At 39.0% G+C, this 18,568-nt stretch overlaps 1 protein-coding gene across 4 annotated transcripts in view; it reads right to left on the bottom strand.

Annotated features, from left to right (window-relative positions):
• Window positions 1-10,555: 10,555 nt before the first annotated feature.
• Window positions 10,556-18,568, bottom strand: part of fndc5a (fibronectin type III domain containing 5a) — a 101,826-nt gene continuing 93,813 nt past the window's right edge. For all 4 annotated transcript variants that reach the window (XR_009816004.2, XM_061968537.2, XM_061968539.2 and 1 more), the window contains one exon: window positions 10,556-15,790. Coding sequence is in view for 3 of the 4 variants with exons in the window: in XM_061968537.2 (XP_061824521.1) it covers window positions 15,743-15,790 (48 nt within the window). In the remaining variant the exon portion in view is untranslated. The remainder of the gene's footprint in view (window positions 15,791-18,568) is intronic.

Here is an 18,568-nt window from a genome sequence, read left to right as displayed (position 1 = left end):
TTATTATTATTATTATTATTATTATTATTTTTATATAAGACTGGTCCGAAAACATTTTTTTTTTAGTCATAACAAGAAACATACATTTTAGATACATTGTTCTAACATAAAATTGACAGGTAAGAAATAAAGATAGAACATGGATGGATGAAAGAAAAAAATATTTTGGCAATATATATATATATATATATATATATATATATATATATATATATATATATATATATATATATATATATATATATATATATATATACATCAAATCAAATCAAATCAACTTTATTTATAAAGTTATATATATATTACCTTAATTTCAGTTAATCATTTGTTGTATTCATAATTAAATGTTAAAATTAAGCAATGTGGTCTAACAGATGGTTAGAAACAAGTATATATATATATATATGGCAGCACGGTGGTGGAGGGGTTAGTGCGTCTGCCTCACAATACAAAGGTCCTGAGTAGTCGTGAGTTCAATCCCGGCCTCGGGATCTTTCTGTGTGGAGTTTGCATGTTCTCCCCGTGACTGCGTGGGTTCTCTCCGGGTACTCCGGCTTCCTCCCACCTCCAAAGACATGCACCTGGGGATAGGTTGATTGGCAACACTAAATTGGCCCTAGTGTGTGAATGTTGTCTGTCTATCTGTGTTGGCCCTGCGATGAGGTGGCGACATGTCCAGGGTGTACCCCGCCTTTCGCCCGATTGTAGCTGAGATAGGCTCTAGCGCCCCCCGCAACCCCGAAAGGAATAAGCGGTAGAAAATGGATGGATGGATGGATGTATACAGGTAAAAGCCAGTAAATTAGAATATTTTGAAAAACTTGATTTATTTCAGTAATTGCATTCAAAAGGTGTAACTTGTACATTATATTTATTCATTGCACACAGACTGATGCATTCAAATGTTTATTTCATTTAATTTTGATGATTTGAAGTGGCAACAAATGAAAATCCAAAATTCCGTGTGTCACAAAATTAGAATATTACTTAAGGCTAATACAAAAAAGGGATTTTTAGAAATGTTGGCTAACTGAAAAGTATGAAAATGAAAAATATGAGCATGTACAATACTCAATACTTGGTTGGAGCTCCTTTTGCCTCAATTACTGCGTTAATGCGGCGTGGCATGGAGTCGATGAGTTTCTGGCACTGCTCAGGTGTTATGAGAGCCCAGGTTGCTCTGATAGTGGCCTTCAACTCTTCTGCGTTTTTGGGTCTGGCATTCTGCATCTTCCTTTTCACAATACCCCACAGATTTTCTATGGGGCTAAGGTCAGGGGAGTTGGCGGGCCAATTTAGAACAGAAATACCATGGTCCGTAAACCAGGCACGGGTAGATTTTGCGCTGTGTGCAGGCGCCAAGTCCTGTTGGAACTTGAAATCTCCATCTCCATAGAGCAGGTCAGCAGCAGGAAGCATGAAGCGCTCTAAAACTTGCTGGTAGACGGCTGCGTTGACCCTGGATCTCAGGAAACAGAGTGGACCGACACCAGCAGATGTCATGGCACCCCAAACCATCACCCAACCATGCAAATTTTGCATTTCCTTTGGAAATCGAGGTCCCAGAGTCTGGAGGAAGACAGGAGAGGCACAGGATCCACGTTGCCTGAAGTCTAGTGTAAAGTTTCCACCATCAGTGATGGTTTGGGGTGCCATGTCATCTGCTGGTGTCGGTCCACTCTGTTTCCTGAGATCCAGGGTCAACGCAGCCGTCTACCAGCAAGTTTTAGAGCACTTCATGCTTCCTGCTGCTGACCTGCTCTATGGAGATGGATATTTCAAGTTCCAACAGGACTTGGCGCCTGCACACAGCGCAAAATCTACCCGTGCCTGGTTTACGGACCATGGTATTTCTGTTCTAAATTGGCCCGCCAACTCCCCTGACCTTAGCCCCATAGAAAATCTGTGGGGTATTGTGAAAAGGAAGATGCAGAATGCCAGACCCAAAAACGCAGAAGAGTTGAAGGCCACTATCAGAGCAACCTGGGCTCTCATAACACCTGAGCAGTGCCAGAAACTCATCGACTCCATGCCACGCCGCATTAACGCAGTAATTGAGGCAAAAGGAGCTCCAACCAAGTATTGAGTATTGTACATGCTCATATTTTTCATTTTCATACTTTTCAGTTGGCCAACATTTCTAAAAATCCCTTTTTTGTATTAGCCTTAAGTAATATTCTAATTTTGTGACACACGGAATTTTGGATTTTCATTTGTTGCCACTTCAAATCATCATAATTAAATGAAATAAACATTTGAATGCATCAGTCTGTGTGCAATGAATAAATATAATGTACAAGTTACACCTTTTGAATGCAATTACTGAAATAAATCAAGTTTTTCAAAATATTCTAATTTACTGGCTTTTACCTGTATATATAGCCACTCAATGGTATTTACTTTGTATTTGTATTGACTTTACATGTAAGTTATAATCAGAAGTTAGTTAGATATACAGTGCTATCATTATATAAGACTGGTCAGAAAAAAAACATTTTTAGTCAATACAAAAAAAACCATTGATTTTAGATACACTGTTCCTACATAAAAACAAGTAGGAACAAGCTATTTTAGCACAAACAATATATATATATAAACATATAAAAAAAAACTTGATTTAGTAATCATTTTATTTTGAAATATTGAATAAAAAATTTTAAATAGATTTTTTGATATTTCATTATTGAAAATATAAGTAAAATATGAGATGTATTACTATTATTTTACTAATTCTAATATTATTTTCAGATGCCTGCATGTGTGTTTCTCACCAGTGGGATTGCATTTAAATTTAAATGAGATTTTTTTTCAAATCAATCCTCCACTTTTCAATAAACTACTGCATTCAAACTTATGCATTGACTTTGGCAGGAAATATTTTTTTCAATTAAGTCCAATATTATTTTACTCTATTATTTATAAGTGTTCATACTCACCATAAACACACATTAACATGTTCACTTCCAGCTGAGTGAAGAAAGACAACCATTTCTGTCCCCAGTTGCTATGGTGAATCGTTGAATCAGCGCTCCATTGATCGATCGTGTTTTTATTGTGGTCTTAACGCAGAGTTACCATACTCAGGATGATTGAACTAACTCTGTTCTGGAGCCTGACTCTCAGAATTTCCCATCTTAGGGTAAATCAACTCAGATTTTAGTTTAAACTCAGAGTTTGTTGAACTTCTTACCTGGAATACTCCCCCTGATGAGCAGACTACATTTTATTAAAATCAAACTTGAATTTAATTTGATGCATGTTTTGTACTAAAACACATTCATTGGAAATAAATTATTCAATAATACATTTTTTCTTAGCACCGCATGTGTCTGGCAGTTATTTTGAATCACTGCATGCTCAAAGTGTTAGTACCAATGTATATTAACCGACAACTGAATTTATCGACTTTTACTGAAAATCATCGAGGTTTTAGAATTTACAATATTAATGTGAGTGTGAATGTTGTCTGTCTATCTGTGTTGGTCCTGCGATGAAGTGGCGACTTGTCCAGGTTGTACCCCACCTTCCGCCCGAATGCAGCTGAGATAGGCTCCAGCACCCAAGGCGACCCCGAAAGGGACAAGCGGTAGAAAATGGATGGATTGATGGATGGAACTATAAAACATTTAACATAAAATCATGTGAATCCCTCCTTGTTTACATCCCAAACAACTTCCATGACGTTTTACAACTTGTATTCCTGTCACAACCTTGTCTTCTTGCTCTGATGGTCACCGTAATTACTTGTTTGTCACTGGAAAGAGTCTCTAGCTTCAGAAACAATTGGAATCATTTTGATATTTCAAGATTTACGATAATTAAAAAAACTCTGACACGGTATTATAATGTTTTATGTAATTAGTTGTAAACTGGTGTATGGGACTATACTATAGAACTTGCATAAACTATATATTTAGAGTAGTCCGTGTATAGACTGTCCAGCAGTATAGTTTCATTATCCACTGGAAAAGGTCTGCATGGGTGCTGCCGTTCTGAAACAGAACATGATGCTCTCCCTTGGGAAAGTGGGCCGCATGACATTTGGAAATTAGTCTTGAATGTTCTTTCACCAGTATCACCTTTCGGCCCAAGACATGACAGGCCTGCCAACATTGTTCCCAAAGTTAGCTGTAATTAACGTTTCCATCAATAGGTGGCGCTGTAAACCCATTTTATATAAATAATGTGTCCCCTTCTTTACCATGACTTGTTGTTTCCAATGACCACTTATTTATTGTGTGAAGGCAACAGAGAAAAAGTTAAGCAGGTGATGTTGCATATGAATGCTTAATATGTCTAATGTAGGCCAATAAAAACATCAAATAAATAAGACATAAGCTCCCAGTTATTTAGAAGAACATAAATCTTGCGCTATGAAACTGCAAAGCATTGCATCTTTATATCACAGTATACATAAATGGAGGATTGCAACTCAAAACAATTAAGAATGCAATTGTTCTGAAAACATGTTGTTATTGCTTGTGGTTATTAAGTAAGTTACGGTTGACACTGGCAGGGAGCTTTTATTTGGTGTAGAACTTCACACAGTCTACAACAATAGTAGTAAATAAAATAACACGTCAGTGAAATATTATTATGATTGTTATATATGTTTTTATTCCACTATATTTTGTTATTCTAGTGATGTTATTTTTATATATTTGTTATACCGTGACTGCGTGGGTTCCCTCCGGGTACTCCGGCTTCCTCCCACTTCCAAAGACATGCACCTGGGGATAAGTTGATTGGCAACACTAAAATTGGCCCTAGTGTGTGAATGTGAGTGTGAATGTTGTCCGTCTGCCCTGCGATGAGGTGGCGACTTGTCCAGGGTGTACCCCGCCTTCCGCCCGATTGTAGCTGAGATAGGCTCCAGCACCCCCCGCGACCCCAAAGGGAATAAGCGGTAGAAAATGGATGGATGGATACATATATAAGTGGTTTTAATGTTATTTCCTCCCTTCTAAAGCAACAAGACTGACCAACTGTGCCTGTCCCAAATCAGATGTGTAACTTCTCATTTTAAATGCAGGTAAGCAAGCGTCTTTTCGCGTTCTTCTCGCCATTTCCGGGTCCAAAATGGCTGTCAAAGTGTACCAACTTGTAGGAATACATCCTCAGACTTCTTCTGTGCAGGTGAGATGCATGATTTATGATCTAGAATAAACTTACATGGAGCAAGGAAGCGTGGAAGCAGTAGACCATTCGATGATGTAAACATAGGGATTCAAACTTGTGATCATGGGCCCGCTATAAATAGTTTGTCTCCGTTAGCGCTTATAATAACAATATCACCAATACTTGGTTAATATTCATGTCACGAAATGTAAATGGAGTAAGGTTGGTGGTTTTTAAATGGTTATTTATTGGATTTTAATAGTGGAGCTCCGATTGGCTGTACTGTAAGCAGACTTTTATTTATTTATTCAATATTTAGAATGCATTAAAAAAATCCATTCGTTGTCATGTGTTTCATAATGATTTTGAACGATAGGCAAAAAAAAAAAAAACAGTCCTGTTCCCCTTTAAGGGTCTACCAGCAGTGCTTATCTTATGGTTTAATGTTAATAGTAGAAAACTAATGCCATGACAATGTGTCATACTCCTAACTCTATAGTGGTTTTGCCAGAGCCTTGGATTCAAACAAACAGTATCTGATGAAAATGAGTACACCCCCATCATTATATATCTTCTGAAGGGACAATACTTTGTACTCTCAAAAATAGAGGTATGAGCTTGTACCTAAAAGGGTACAATGCTTCTCAGTGGGATGAATACCTTTTGATTGATTGATACCCTAGAGCAGTGGTCCCCAACCACCGGGCCGCACAAGAAATTAAAAAAAAAAAAAAAAAAAAAAAAAAAAGTTTTTTTATTAAATCAACATAAAAAACACAATATATACATGATATATCAATATAGATCAATACAGTCTGCAGGGATACAGTCCATAAGCACACATGATTGTATTTCTTTATGAAAAAAAAAAAAAAAAGTTAATGGGACAAGTTTTCAGCTACAAAAAGGTTGGGGACCACTGGCCTAGAGTCCTGGTCCATTAGTCTAACTGTACGAGTTGAAGTACAATCGTTATAACCCTCTAACCCTACCATATACAGCCTGGAGTGATGTCAGACAACGAATGCTATCTTGCTTCAGCGCAACTTTATGGATTATTATATAACGGTACTACAATTTTTCCCTATTTGAGTGGATTATATTGGCCTGTGTGTGACTTTGAGGGACTTTCGAGGAGGAAATATTGTGGTGTTATCAACTTGTGCGTGGTCTTGATTCCTTGTTTGTCATTATTCCAAGCTAATTATCAGATCCTACTCCTGTCTTTTTGCATGTGTAGCAGTGGCACCTAATGTGAATGTGACAGTGCGCCCGTGTATTAATTATGACGGCCAGCCGGATGGCTACATGACTGTATCATTTGTACAGAATTTTATCCGTCATCCTGGACTGACCCAGTTAGGAATAGATACCAAAAAATACAGGTACTTGGTAAACATTCATAGTACAGAGATAATTGTGACATGCATGGTGGCTGTCGCATCATGATCCGGGGGCTACACGAGTGCTGTCAGGTCTGCAAAGATGCAGTTCATTGAAACTTGGAAACTGGGTCCTAATGTGAATGTGACAGTGCGCCCGTGTAATAATTACGACGGTCAGCTGGATGGCTACATGGCTGTATCATTTGTACAGAATCTTTTCCGTCCTCCTGGACTCACCGAATAAGGAACAGATACCAAAAAATACAGGTACTTGGTAAACATCCTCAGTACCGAGATAATTGTTTCATGCATGTTGGCTGTCGCATCATGGTCCTGGGGCTACACTTGGAAACTTGGAAACTGGGTCCAATGTCAGTTTTTCAACTTGATATGAAGCCCAAACACACCTCAAAGATGACAAGTGCTTTGCTGAGGAAGCTATAGGCGAAATATATGGAGTGGCTGAGTAAGGCCATGTCCACACGAACACGGAGAGTTTCAAAAACACATATTTGGGGTTAAAACAATCTCCATCCACACAAGTGTAGTTTCAAAACTGTCTATGTCTACACACAAACATGCACCTGCTGTCATGCATATTTTGTTCAAACAGAAGCCTAAAAAAAAGCAGCAACAGCTGACTTGGTGGCATTACACCTCATTTATGTTTATTTTCATATATTTTGTACATGTGCAGGAAACCATTTTGCATGTTTAAGGAAATTATAAAGGATTCAATCATCGATATAATGATATGGTACATGTGTAATAAAGTGTATATTGTCTTTAACATCAGTACACACTACAGGGAGGACGCTAAGTTTTTTTAGTTGCTTGGTCACCTTTTGGAAGCAAGACACGTAAGGTGACTTCATGATTAGGGGCGGAATGGCGTAGTGGGTAGAGCAACCATGCCAGAAACCTGAGGGTTGCAGGTTCGCTCCCCGCCTCTTACCATCCAAAAATCGCTGCCGTTGTGTCCTTGGGCGGAACACTTCACCCTTTGCCCCCGGTGCCACTCACGCCGGTGAATTGAATGATGAATGATAGGTGGTGGTCGGAGGGGCCGTTGGCGCAAATTGCAGCCACGCTTCCGTCAGTCTACCCCAGGGCAGCTGTGGCTATGAAAGTAGCTTACCACCACCAGGTGTGAATGATTGATGGGTTCTACATGTAAAGCGACTTTGGGTACTTAGAAAAGCGCTATATAAATCCCAGTTATTATTATTATTATTATTATGATTAGTCGTTCAATAAGGACTAAAAACATAAGATAATGTTGCATCTTTCTTATGACACAGAGCAAAAAGTCTTGCTTGTCAGAGTTGTTCCATCAGGGGGAGGTTCCACAGCGATTATATCCAAAACAGCTGCCTGTCATTTGTGCCGGCGGGAGTGTCGCAAAGCCCATTTTGATGTGTCTTTTTTATTAATGTTGAGTGAAAAGAGCAGCATGTTTATGTTCAAAAATATATTAAGTCATCTTATAGTGTGTTTAAAGCCAGCAAGGCAGTGTTGTTGAGCTTGGAAATGACAGCGCACGACCGTTTGTGCCGTGTACATGCATACGCTAAGCGGAGAGTTTTGGATCTCTACACTTTGGCCAGCGTTTGCAAAAGTCTGCGTTTTTAAAGACAAAAGTATGCGTCTGCGTGCGGACAAGAGGCCTAAAGGCCTACTGAAACCCACTACTACCGACCACGCAGTCTGATAGTTTATACATCAATGATGAAATCTTAACGTTGCAACACATGCCAATACGGCCGGGTTAGCTTACTAAAGTGCAATTTTAAATTTCGCGCAAAATATGCTGCTGAAAACGTCTCGTTCTGATGACGCCTGCGCGTGACGTCACGGATTGTAGAGGACATTTTGGGACAGCATGGTGGCCAGCTATTAAGTCGTCTGTTTTCATCGCAAAATTCCACAGTATTCTGGACATCTGTGTTGGTGAATCTTTTGCAATTTGTTCAATGAACAATGGAGACAGCAAAGAAGAAAGCTGTTGGTGGGAAGCGGTGTATTGCGGCAGGTGTTGTGCCGGATAACGCACCCCCGCTGTAGAATGCACCCCCTGACTGTTTTGCCGGATAACACAGCCGATGTTTCATTGTTTACATTCCCGGAAGATGACAGTCAAGCTTTACCATTGGCCTGTGGAGAACTGGGACAACAGAGACTCTTACCAGGAGGACTTTGAGTTGGATGCGCAGACGCGGTACCGTGAGTACGCATGCAGCTGCGGCTTCCAAACATTTGATCGCTTGCCCGTACGTGCGTGCCGCTATGTGCATGTCACGTACGTAACTTTGGGGACTTTGGGGAAATATATGTGCTGTATGAACTTTGGGGAGGTGAACGGTACTTTGGGCTGTGGGATTGAGTGTGTTGTGCAGGTGTTTGAGTTGTATTGGCGGGATATATGGACGGGAGGGGGGAGGTGTTTGTTATGCGGGATTAATTTGTGGCATATTAAATATAAGCCTGGTTGTGTTGTGGCTAATAGAGTATATAGATGTCTTGTGTTTATTTACTGTTTTAGTCATTCCCAGCTGAATATAAGGTCCCACCCACTTCTCACAGCATCTTCCCTATCTGAATCGCTCCCACTGCCCTCTAGTCCTTCACTCTCACTTTCCTCATCCACAAATCTTTCAACCTCGCTCAAATTAACGGGGAAATCGTCGCTTTCTCGGTCCGAATCGCTCTCGCTGCTGGTGGCCATGATTGTAAACATTGTGCAGATGTGAGGAGCTCCACAACCTGTAACGTCACGCGCATATCGTCTTCTACTTCCGGTACAGGCAAGGCTTTTTTATCAGCGACCAAATGTTGCGAACTTTATCGTCGGTGTTCTCTACTAAATCCTTTCAGCAAAAATATGGCAATATCGCGAAATGATCAAGTATGACACATAGAATGGACCTGCTATCCCCGTTTAAATAAGAAAATTGCATTTCAGTAGGCCTTTAAACGCAGAGATAAGTATGCCTGTATTAAGTATCTGTGTTCGTGTGGACAGGGCCTAAGTCTCCAGACCTGAACCCCATCTTAATCCATGGAATGTGGAGGAACACAATATTTCTGTGATGTCATCATGGAGGAGTGGAAGAAGAATCCAGTAATAGCCTGTGCAGATCTGGTGAATCCTGTGCCCAAGATGGTTAAGGCAGTCCTATAGATATCAATAGTACTCACACAAAATATTGATACATTGGACACAATTTGGACATTTTCACTGAGAAGTGTACCGTATTTATTTCTGTTGCCAGCCATTCAGCCAGACAGTAAAGGCTGTGTTGACTCATTTTTAGAGGAGAGTTATTATCCACAGTAAAGAGTGCAGACATTTATTTGGAGAAAATATTTGATATTTTTTATTTTAAGCAAACACAAGAAAGCACACACCATATACTTCATAACTGAAGTGTGTAAACTTGTGCATAATAGTTAATGAAACCATGCTAGCCCTCATCAAGCAATAACTGCTGCACACAGCATACAATATATATAAACATGTTAGCGCTAATAATGCAGTTTTTTTCCCCCTTAACCATGCTTACTTGTCCACATGTATTTTACCACTGAACGTTTTCAAATCCATACAAAATTATTGTTTAATCAACTCATTTAGAGAAACCAAGTTGGGCATTAAAAGCAAGGCCTCAGCATCTCAAGAAGCACTTCCTCCTTCGCGCTATAAATAGATAGGCGACCTGCCCTAGCCACTTACACCACTCTAAAGTCTTTAAACAAATTAAATATACATGAGCAATTTGTTTTATTCCGTGGTTCCCATGAGCAAGTGTTGACAACAGCAGACTTGTGGCACCTTCTTACACACATGCCCTCCATGAATCATGTCATCCCATTACATGTGTCACTACATGAAGCTACAGTCAAATCATTCATACCCAGGCCAAATTTGGAGTTAAAGTGCATTTTAATTTGTTGAATGGGTATTTTCAGGCTGTAGTCACACAAATGGCAGAAAACTACACATGTGATGCAATATACTGTATATCGTACGAATTCATGAAAAATACTCACAATTTTTAAGTTTTTTTTTTACATTTGAAGATTAATATCCCTGATCTTATCAGCCATCTGTTTTCATTTCTAAAGTATACATGTAGAACAGTGGGTATGCATGTAATAGCAAAGAGTATGTATGGATACTTGAAGAATAGAAGAAGAAGGGATAAAAGGCTGCTAGCTCTTCATCTGCAGCATACAATAACATGGATAAACATTGCAGTGACTACCTAAGTAAGTCCCATTGCATTTTTGTTTTGCTAAATTAGGTTTAGGATAAGGACTGAAAAGGTTGTAAACAGTGGATGGTCAAAATACCGAACAATTGCTGACATCCCATTGACCCACTTGTTTTATATCATCACACTGTAAGATGGTAGCTTGTTATGCTATTATTCTTGCACGCACAGATATATCTGTGAACACACTGTAGAGTCTCTACTGAAATAAGCCGATTAGTTCCCAGCTCCTGTATGGCTCCTTACTCATAATAATATATTTGGATCAATAGTTAAAACTTTACACAGTTTTTCTTATTGCACATTAACGACACAATGACAAAATGTAATACTGTATATAAACACATTACAATAGATAAGTGCAATGAAACTATCATTATTAGTAGGGCATGAACAGTTGTAAATAACACAAAATACTTCACCTGGAATAGCACCCTCTAATGTTAAAATTGACAGTACTCTGCAAAAGTTTCAGGCCATCACCAGCTTTGTTTTTTTATTTATTATTATTTGTTTACCAGTCATTTTGACAGTAATTGGTAGAAAAGAGGCAAGCAATTCTAAACTTAAAATAAATCAATTGTCAATTGTGGCATTGGAAAACCAAATAATCTAAAGTTGGCCGAAAATGTTTGCACAATACTGTAGTTTTTGTTATTTCATAATGTATTTATTTACACATTAAATATTGAAGTGTTACTCTGATTTTGTAACTGCATGTCAATTTGTATGTTTACTGTACACACACATTAGATTATTTGATGAAAAGTATAACGCTAACAGGTATATGATATACTGTAAATGTGAGCGAGAACATTGTCCACATTATCAATCAGATGGTCAATCAGAAGCTTTTGGGGGGAATAGATGTCATACAATAACATTTTTACCAGCCAAAGTACAGAGTGGCTGTCCAAAAGGCTAGTATGGGGTAATAGATGATATGTCAACCATCTGACCCCCCCCCGAAAAAAACAAAAACAAAATACAAATTATATAACGAGCTACCATAAATAGAAGGATGGGGGATACTGGCCGTTTAGTCCATATAATGTACATGTAGCGAGTGGCTGGAACTGAGTTTCTATTCAATTCACAATGCGAAATATCATTATGTACTACAAACCCTGTTTCCATATGAGTTGGTAAATTGTGTTAGATGTAAATATAAACGGAATACAATGATTTGCAAATCCTTTTCAATCCATATTCAATTGAATGCACAACAAAGACAACATATTTGATGTTCAAACTCATAAACTTTATTTTTTTTTGCAAATAATAATTAACTTAGAATTTCATGGCTGCAACACGTGCCAAAGTAGTTGGGAAAGGGCATGTTCACCACTGTGTTACATGGCCTTTCCTTTTAACAACACTCAGTAAACGTTTGGGAACTGCGTGTTGGGTTGATTACTGAAAAACAGTAACTAGTTATAGTTACTAGTTACTTCATTTCAAAAGTAACTCAGTTACTAACTCAGTTACTTACACCAAAAAGAAATGCGTTACTGTGAAAAGTAACTATTTAGTTACTTATTTTTTTCTTCTTTTTTTTTAAAGCTCCAATTAATGCCCTTTTAGCCTTTATTTCAGTACTGTTATTGCACTGGAGAATAATACAATCTGTTGATCAACTTGACATACATTTGTATCACTGAACTCTGCTAAGCAATGTGGTCGACATACAACACACAAAGACAAAGATATGTTACAAAGGCCAATTTGTTTCTGGCCAGAACAAATTGACAAAACTATTTTAAATAGCTGCAACATAACATACATAAGTAACAAACAGCATAATAACAGCATAGCTGTAAAGCAAGAAAGGCACACACTACATACACTAAGCCTAACCAGGCATTTTTTCCTCAAGAAATTCTGACACAAAATCATGTCTGAAGCCCAGAACACTCTACACATTTCCCCAGTTTTAGTTTAGAGATAAGGAAAGATTGGCCTGGCCCACTAGCATCCCTCTTTATGATTGACAGAGTGTGTGTACCTTCAGTTCTGAAAGATGAGCAGAGGCAGAGTTAATCCTTACGTGGTGAAGTGTCATTGGAGTCTCTGTCTCTCTTTACTAGCTTCGTCGAAGCATGTTGCTATGTAGCTTGTTTCAGCAGATTTGAATTGCTGTTTTGGGCAGTAGATGGGATCTTTGATCCAAAGCACAATTTACATTTAACTAAATTGTTATTTTCTTTGTGCTCGACAAAAGAAAAGTAGTGAAAATATCTCCATGTTAGCAAACTCGACTTCTGGCTCCGCCATGATCAGACACGCCCCCCTCCCCCCTCTCCTCCCTCCACACACTCACACTCACACTCACACACAGAGCGCGTGTCTCTCTCTCTTCTCCGGCTTGTGACACAAGAAGAATCAGAACGATGACACAGCAGCCCTCCGATAAAACACACTTTATACTACAAAAAAAGTAACGTAAAATAACGCAGTAACGCATCATGTAGTAACGGTAACTGAATTACTGAATATAAAAAAATAACGCGTTAGATTACTAGTTACCGCCGAATCTAACGGCGTTACAGTAACGCGTTACTTTGTAACGCGTTAGTCCCAACACTGCTGAGGAGACACATTTTTTAAGCTTCTCAGGTGGAATTCTTTCCCATTCTTGCTTGATGTACAACTTAAGTTGTTCAACAGTCTGGGGGTCTCCTTGTGGTATTTTAGGCTTCATAATGCGCAACACATTTTCAATGGGAGACAGGTCTGGACTACAGGCAGGCCAGTCTAGTACCCGCACTCTTTTACTATAAAGCCACGTTGATGTAACACGTGGCTTGGCATTGTCTTGCTGAAATAAGCAGGGGCGTCCATGGTAACGTTGCTTGGATGGCAACATATGTTGCTCCAAAACCTGTATGTACCTTTCAGCATTAATGGCGCCTTCACAGATGTGTAAGTTACCCATGTCTTGGGCACTAATACACCCCCATACCATCACAGATGCTGGCTTTTCAACTTTGCGCCGATAACAATCCGGATGGTTCTTTTCCTCTTTGGTCCGGAGGACACGACGTCCACAGTTTCCAAAAACAATTTGAAATGTGGACTCGTCAGACCACAGAACACTTTTCCACTTTGTATCAGTCCATCTTAGATGAGCTCAGGCCCAGCGAAGCCGACGGCGTTTCTGGGTGTTGTTGATAAACGGTTTTCGCCTTGCATAGGAGAGTTTTAACTTGCACTTACAGATGTAGCGACCAACTGGAGTTACTGACAGTGGGTTTCTGAAGTGTTCCTGAGCCCATGTGGTGATATCCTTTACACACTGATGTCGTTTGTTGATGCAGTACAGCCTGAGGGATCGAAGGTCACGGGCTTAGCTGCTTACGAGCAGTGATTTCTCCAGATTCTCTGAACCCTTTGATGGTATTATGGACCGATATCATGGCACCCACCTGTTCCCAATTTGCCTGTTCACCTGTGGGATGTTCCAAATAAGTGTTTGATGAGCATTCCTCAACTTTATCAGTATTTATTGCCACCTTTCCCAACTTCTTTGTCACGTGTTGCTGGCATTAAAATTCTACAGTTAATAATTATTTGAAAAAAAAAAAAATGTTTATCAGTTTGAACATCAAATATGTTGTCTTTGTAGCATATTCAACTGAATATGGGTTGAAAATGATTTGCAAATCATTGTATTCCGTTTATATTTACATCTAACACAATTTCCCAACTCATATGGAAACGGGGTTTGTAAATCTATACTATATCGAACAAATACAGACTTTGACTTGAACAATACTCTTGTTCGAAGCCCTTCTGCCTTGATGACATCTGTTCATAAAAGAACATTGAACCCCAACCCATAACATGTTTTTATAAGGAATGAAATGAATGAGCTATCACAATGTGCAAGTCATGTGACCATTGCATGCTGAGAGGTTACATTTGTTTGTCCTTTTTTTTTTTTTTTTTTTTTTTTTTTTACAGAATGTGACCTCATGGCACATAAAGTAGTCCTCGCGTCAGTCAGGGCTGTTATTGCTTAAGGAATATCCTCTATTGTTTCTGCAAAGGCCACTTCTCTGTAGACGTATGCAAGCCCCATTGAAAATACATTATTTAGATGAGGCACTCTGGGTCAAGTCCTTCTTGTTTTACCCAGAGCACTGAACACTCTAAAATACAGCCCATTTTAGATGTGGAATGCAAAGAATAGAATACATTAAAAGCATGAGAGAGAGTCAAGGTGAAAACACGAGCGAATGAGACACTGAACCAAGCTGCTATGGCGTTAGAACAGCTCATTTTTAGAAATCACTTTTAAATCTGTCAGGTGGAGTCTATATTCCCTGAGGGGGGAAAACAAGCTCGCCAGATGGAAAATATTTCCCACTGGACGACAAAACTTTCTGCTTTGGTGGGGTGTAAAAAGTACCAGAGCGACAGAAACGTACTGGCAGTACCTTCTGTAACAAAACTACAGTTATATGATAAATTATTCACCGTCACTTATAGGAAAATTTGACTAAAGCATGTAAGGAAAAAACAACACCAAGAGGATGAGATTATAATCACACCACAGAGGAACAATTAGACACAATTGGTACCACCCACTAAAAGATGAAAGCGGGAGAGTGGCTGAAAAGGTCTCCGGTTCTGTTCATCGACTTTGATCCCTGGGGTTGATTTATCAGCAGTCCGTTCACTGCCAGGAGCATTCGGCCCTAATCTCTGTCCCCCCATGGTACATTGGTTGTTAAGCATGGCCGATCCATTCGCTCAACTCTCACCACAGTCTCTCCACCGTAGCATCTCCTATCCTTGGCACTGGCCAAGTCATTCCTGGATCCCAAGGTGCCTGCGAGCTTTGCTTCACTGGCCGGCCCACAGCAAAATGAGATTTAAGCGGCGCATTCTGAAAGGCAGATTTGCTTCAAAGGACCCGCTTATTTGTGAGGACACAAAGTCTTTAGCATTTGGAGAAGACAGTCACACTTCAATGATGTTGACAGATGGCATCCTATTGTTCTTGGAGAACTGCGGGAGTAGAGAAGATGACAGGATTGAAGCTGCTAGAGGGCTCTGAAGAATAACACAATGCACATGAGGATGCCTCTGTACTGTATTTATGCTGAAGAACACAATGCATTTTGTTTGTTATAGGCTTTTTGTACAAATGACTGTAGAATTGGCGTCTGCACTGATCACAAGCACTAACTGAGTGTTTGCTACTTGATACAGTATGTGGCAATCATGCACAAACAGAGTCATATTTGAAGTCACAGTTCTATTAAGCCTCAAGCTGATGTTCAGATGAACCTTTAGGTGTTTGTCAATGTCAAGCATATTTTGCTTATACTTCCCTGTGGCTTCACAGGATACTTTGTTCATTTTTTTAGCATTGGAGAACAGAAATGGAGAGGAAATGATTGACAAGTCCATAGCTTCACTGCAGTGTAACAACTTCAGATATAGCAGAAACTAAGAAAGGGTGGCCTACTACTTAGTAAATACATTACCTGTACACACCATTGGTTACACTTGCACACTCACCTGAGATTACATTAAAACAATTTGATTAGCAAGATAATAATGCTGTTTATAAATACTTCCAGCACACAGGTTAGTTGCTCAGCTTGCTAGTTTTTCCAGTGAAGGGCAAGCTACTTGGAAAATGTATTAAGCTAAGCTACAAGTTACTCTCGATTAAATGTAGCTAAGATACAGGGGAAGCTATCCCCGGGGAATTGTAGCAAGCTACACTACAAGCTACACGGCAAAAGTAGCTCAAAGCTACATTTAATGGTATTTTTAATCTATGGGCCCACATGTAAAATATCAATGTTAATTTAACTGAGAGTGTACAAATTGACCCAATAAGGGTCCATTTGTCAGGCTTGTCCCTGACAGTTTGACTGTGTTTTAGTTTTTCCTGTGAGTTTGTCTTAGTTTTCTGTCAGCGCTTTTATTTTGTCTTCATTTCCTGATTGTCTCCCGGAGTGCTGCTTCCCCTCAGCTGTGGCTGATTGGCACCTGGCCACACCTGGTGTCAATCAGCCAGCTGCTATTTAAACCTGCCTTCCCCTCCAGTCAGTGCTGGATTATTGTCATTGTTGATGTCACTACTACCTGTCATAATACTTGTCGTTGTAGCTCTGTCTACTTTTGTTCACTCAGCTCATGTCGTAGTTCCTTCGTGTCACAGTAAGTGTTTTTGTTTTTTGTCGACAGTTAGCCTTTGTGCTATATTAGTTCATAGCCAAGTTTGTTCTCCGCCTTGTGCGCGCCTTTTGTTTGTACCCTTTTTTTTTTTTTTTTTGCCATACTGTTAAATTAAATCATGTTTTCCTGCTCAATGCCTGCCGCCATCTCTGCATCTTGGGGATTGTCACCAACACATATCTTGACAAAAAACAAAAACACAAAACAATGACTTGTGTTGTTTAGGAACAGTTGGTAATGGTTATGTGCAGTAAAACTTTGTATGAACTCAACTCACCTTAATGTGATGAAGAGAGCAGTTATGATTTTGGTTTACTGAGTAAACAACTAAAAACTAAGGTTTTGGGCACTGTTTTCTCTAAAAGAATACATTTGTCTCAATACAGCAAAGACTCGCATTATTGTGGGTTTCCTGCACGTCATCTTTATTACTAAAGGAAAAATCTAATCTGCGGGAGATAATCCTCTGCCATTTTCAAGTTTTTATGTATATAATTTTTTGGAGTCAACAGTTTGGAGCGTCCGTCTATCTCTGACTCCCTCGACGTCATGTGACATGAGTGTGTGCCTGTTATGATTTTGCTTACTAGTTTTTTCGTAGACCCGCCTTATCTTGCCTCTGTTTGGCCAATCTGTAATGTTTCGCCCTAACCTTAGCCAATTGTGACTCATCATACGAACACCATCATGGATTTTCTCCGTATGTATGGATGTTCTCATTCATCCAGGTCCTTGCATTTCCTCCATATTTTTTGGGGTCCTGGATTCGCAGTCCATTTTCTCTCTTTGTAGCTTGTACTTCTGACATAAGATACCTTGCTACTAGGGCTGTGAATCTTTGGGTGTCCCACGATTCGATTCAATATCGATTCTTGGGGTCACGATTCCATTAAAAAACGATTTTTTTCAATTCAGCACGATTCTCTATTCTTTCAATACATAGGATTTCAGCAGGATCTACCCCAGTCTGCTGACATGCAAGCAGAGTAGTAGATTTTTGTAAAACGTTTTTATAATTGTAAAGGACAATGTTTTATCAACTGATTGCAATAATGTAAATTTGTTTTAACTATTAAATGAACCAAAAATATGACATATTTTATCTTTGTGAAAATATTGGACACAGTGTGTTGTCAAGCTTATGAGATGCGATGCAAGTGTAAGCCACTGTGACACTATTGTTCATTTATTTTTATTTTTATAAATGTCTAATGATAATGTCAATGAGGGATTTTTAATCACTGCTATGTTGAAATTGTAAGTAATATTGATACTGTTGTTGATAATATTAATTTTTGTTTCACTATTTTTGGTTTGTTCTGTGTCGTGTTTGTGTCTCCTCTCAATTGCTCTGTTTATTGCAGTTCTGAGTGTTGCTGGGTCGGGTTTGGTTTTGGAATTGGATTGCATTGTTATGGTATTGTTGTGTATTGTTTTGTTGGATTGATTAATTAAAAAAAACATGTATTACAAAAATAAAAATAAAAAAATTAAAATTAAATTTTTTATTTTTTTTTAAATGAGAATCGATTCTGAATCACACAACGTGAGAATCGTGATTCGAATTCGAATCGATTCCCCCCCCCCACCCTA

Source organism: Nerophis lumbriciformis, linkage group LG08, assembly GCF_033978685.3.
Source record: "Nerophis lumbriciformis linkage group LG08, RoL_Nlum_v2.1, whole genome shotgun sequence".
Classification (NCBI taxonomy): domain Eukaryota; kingdom Metazoa; phylum Chordata; class Actinopteri; order Syngnathiformes; family Syngnathidae; genus Nerophis; species Nerophis lumbriciformis.
This window is presented reverse-complemented; position numbering and strand designations above follow the sequence as displayed.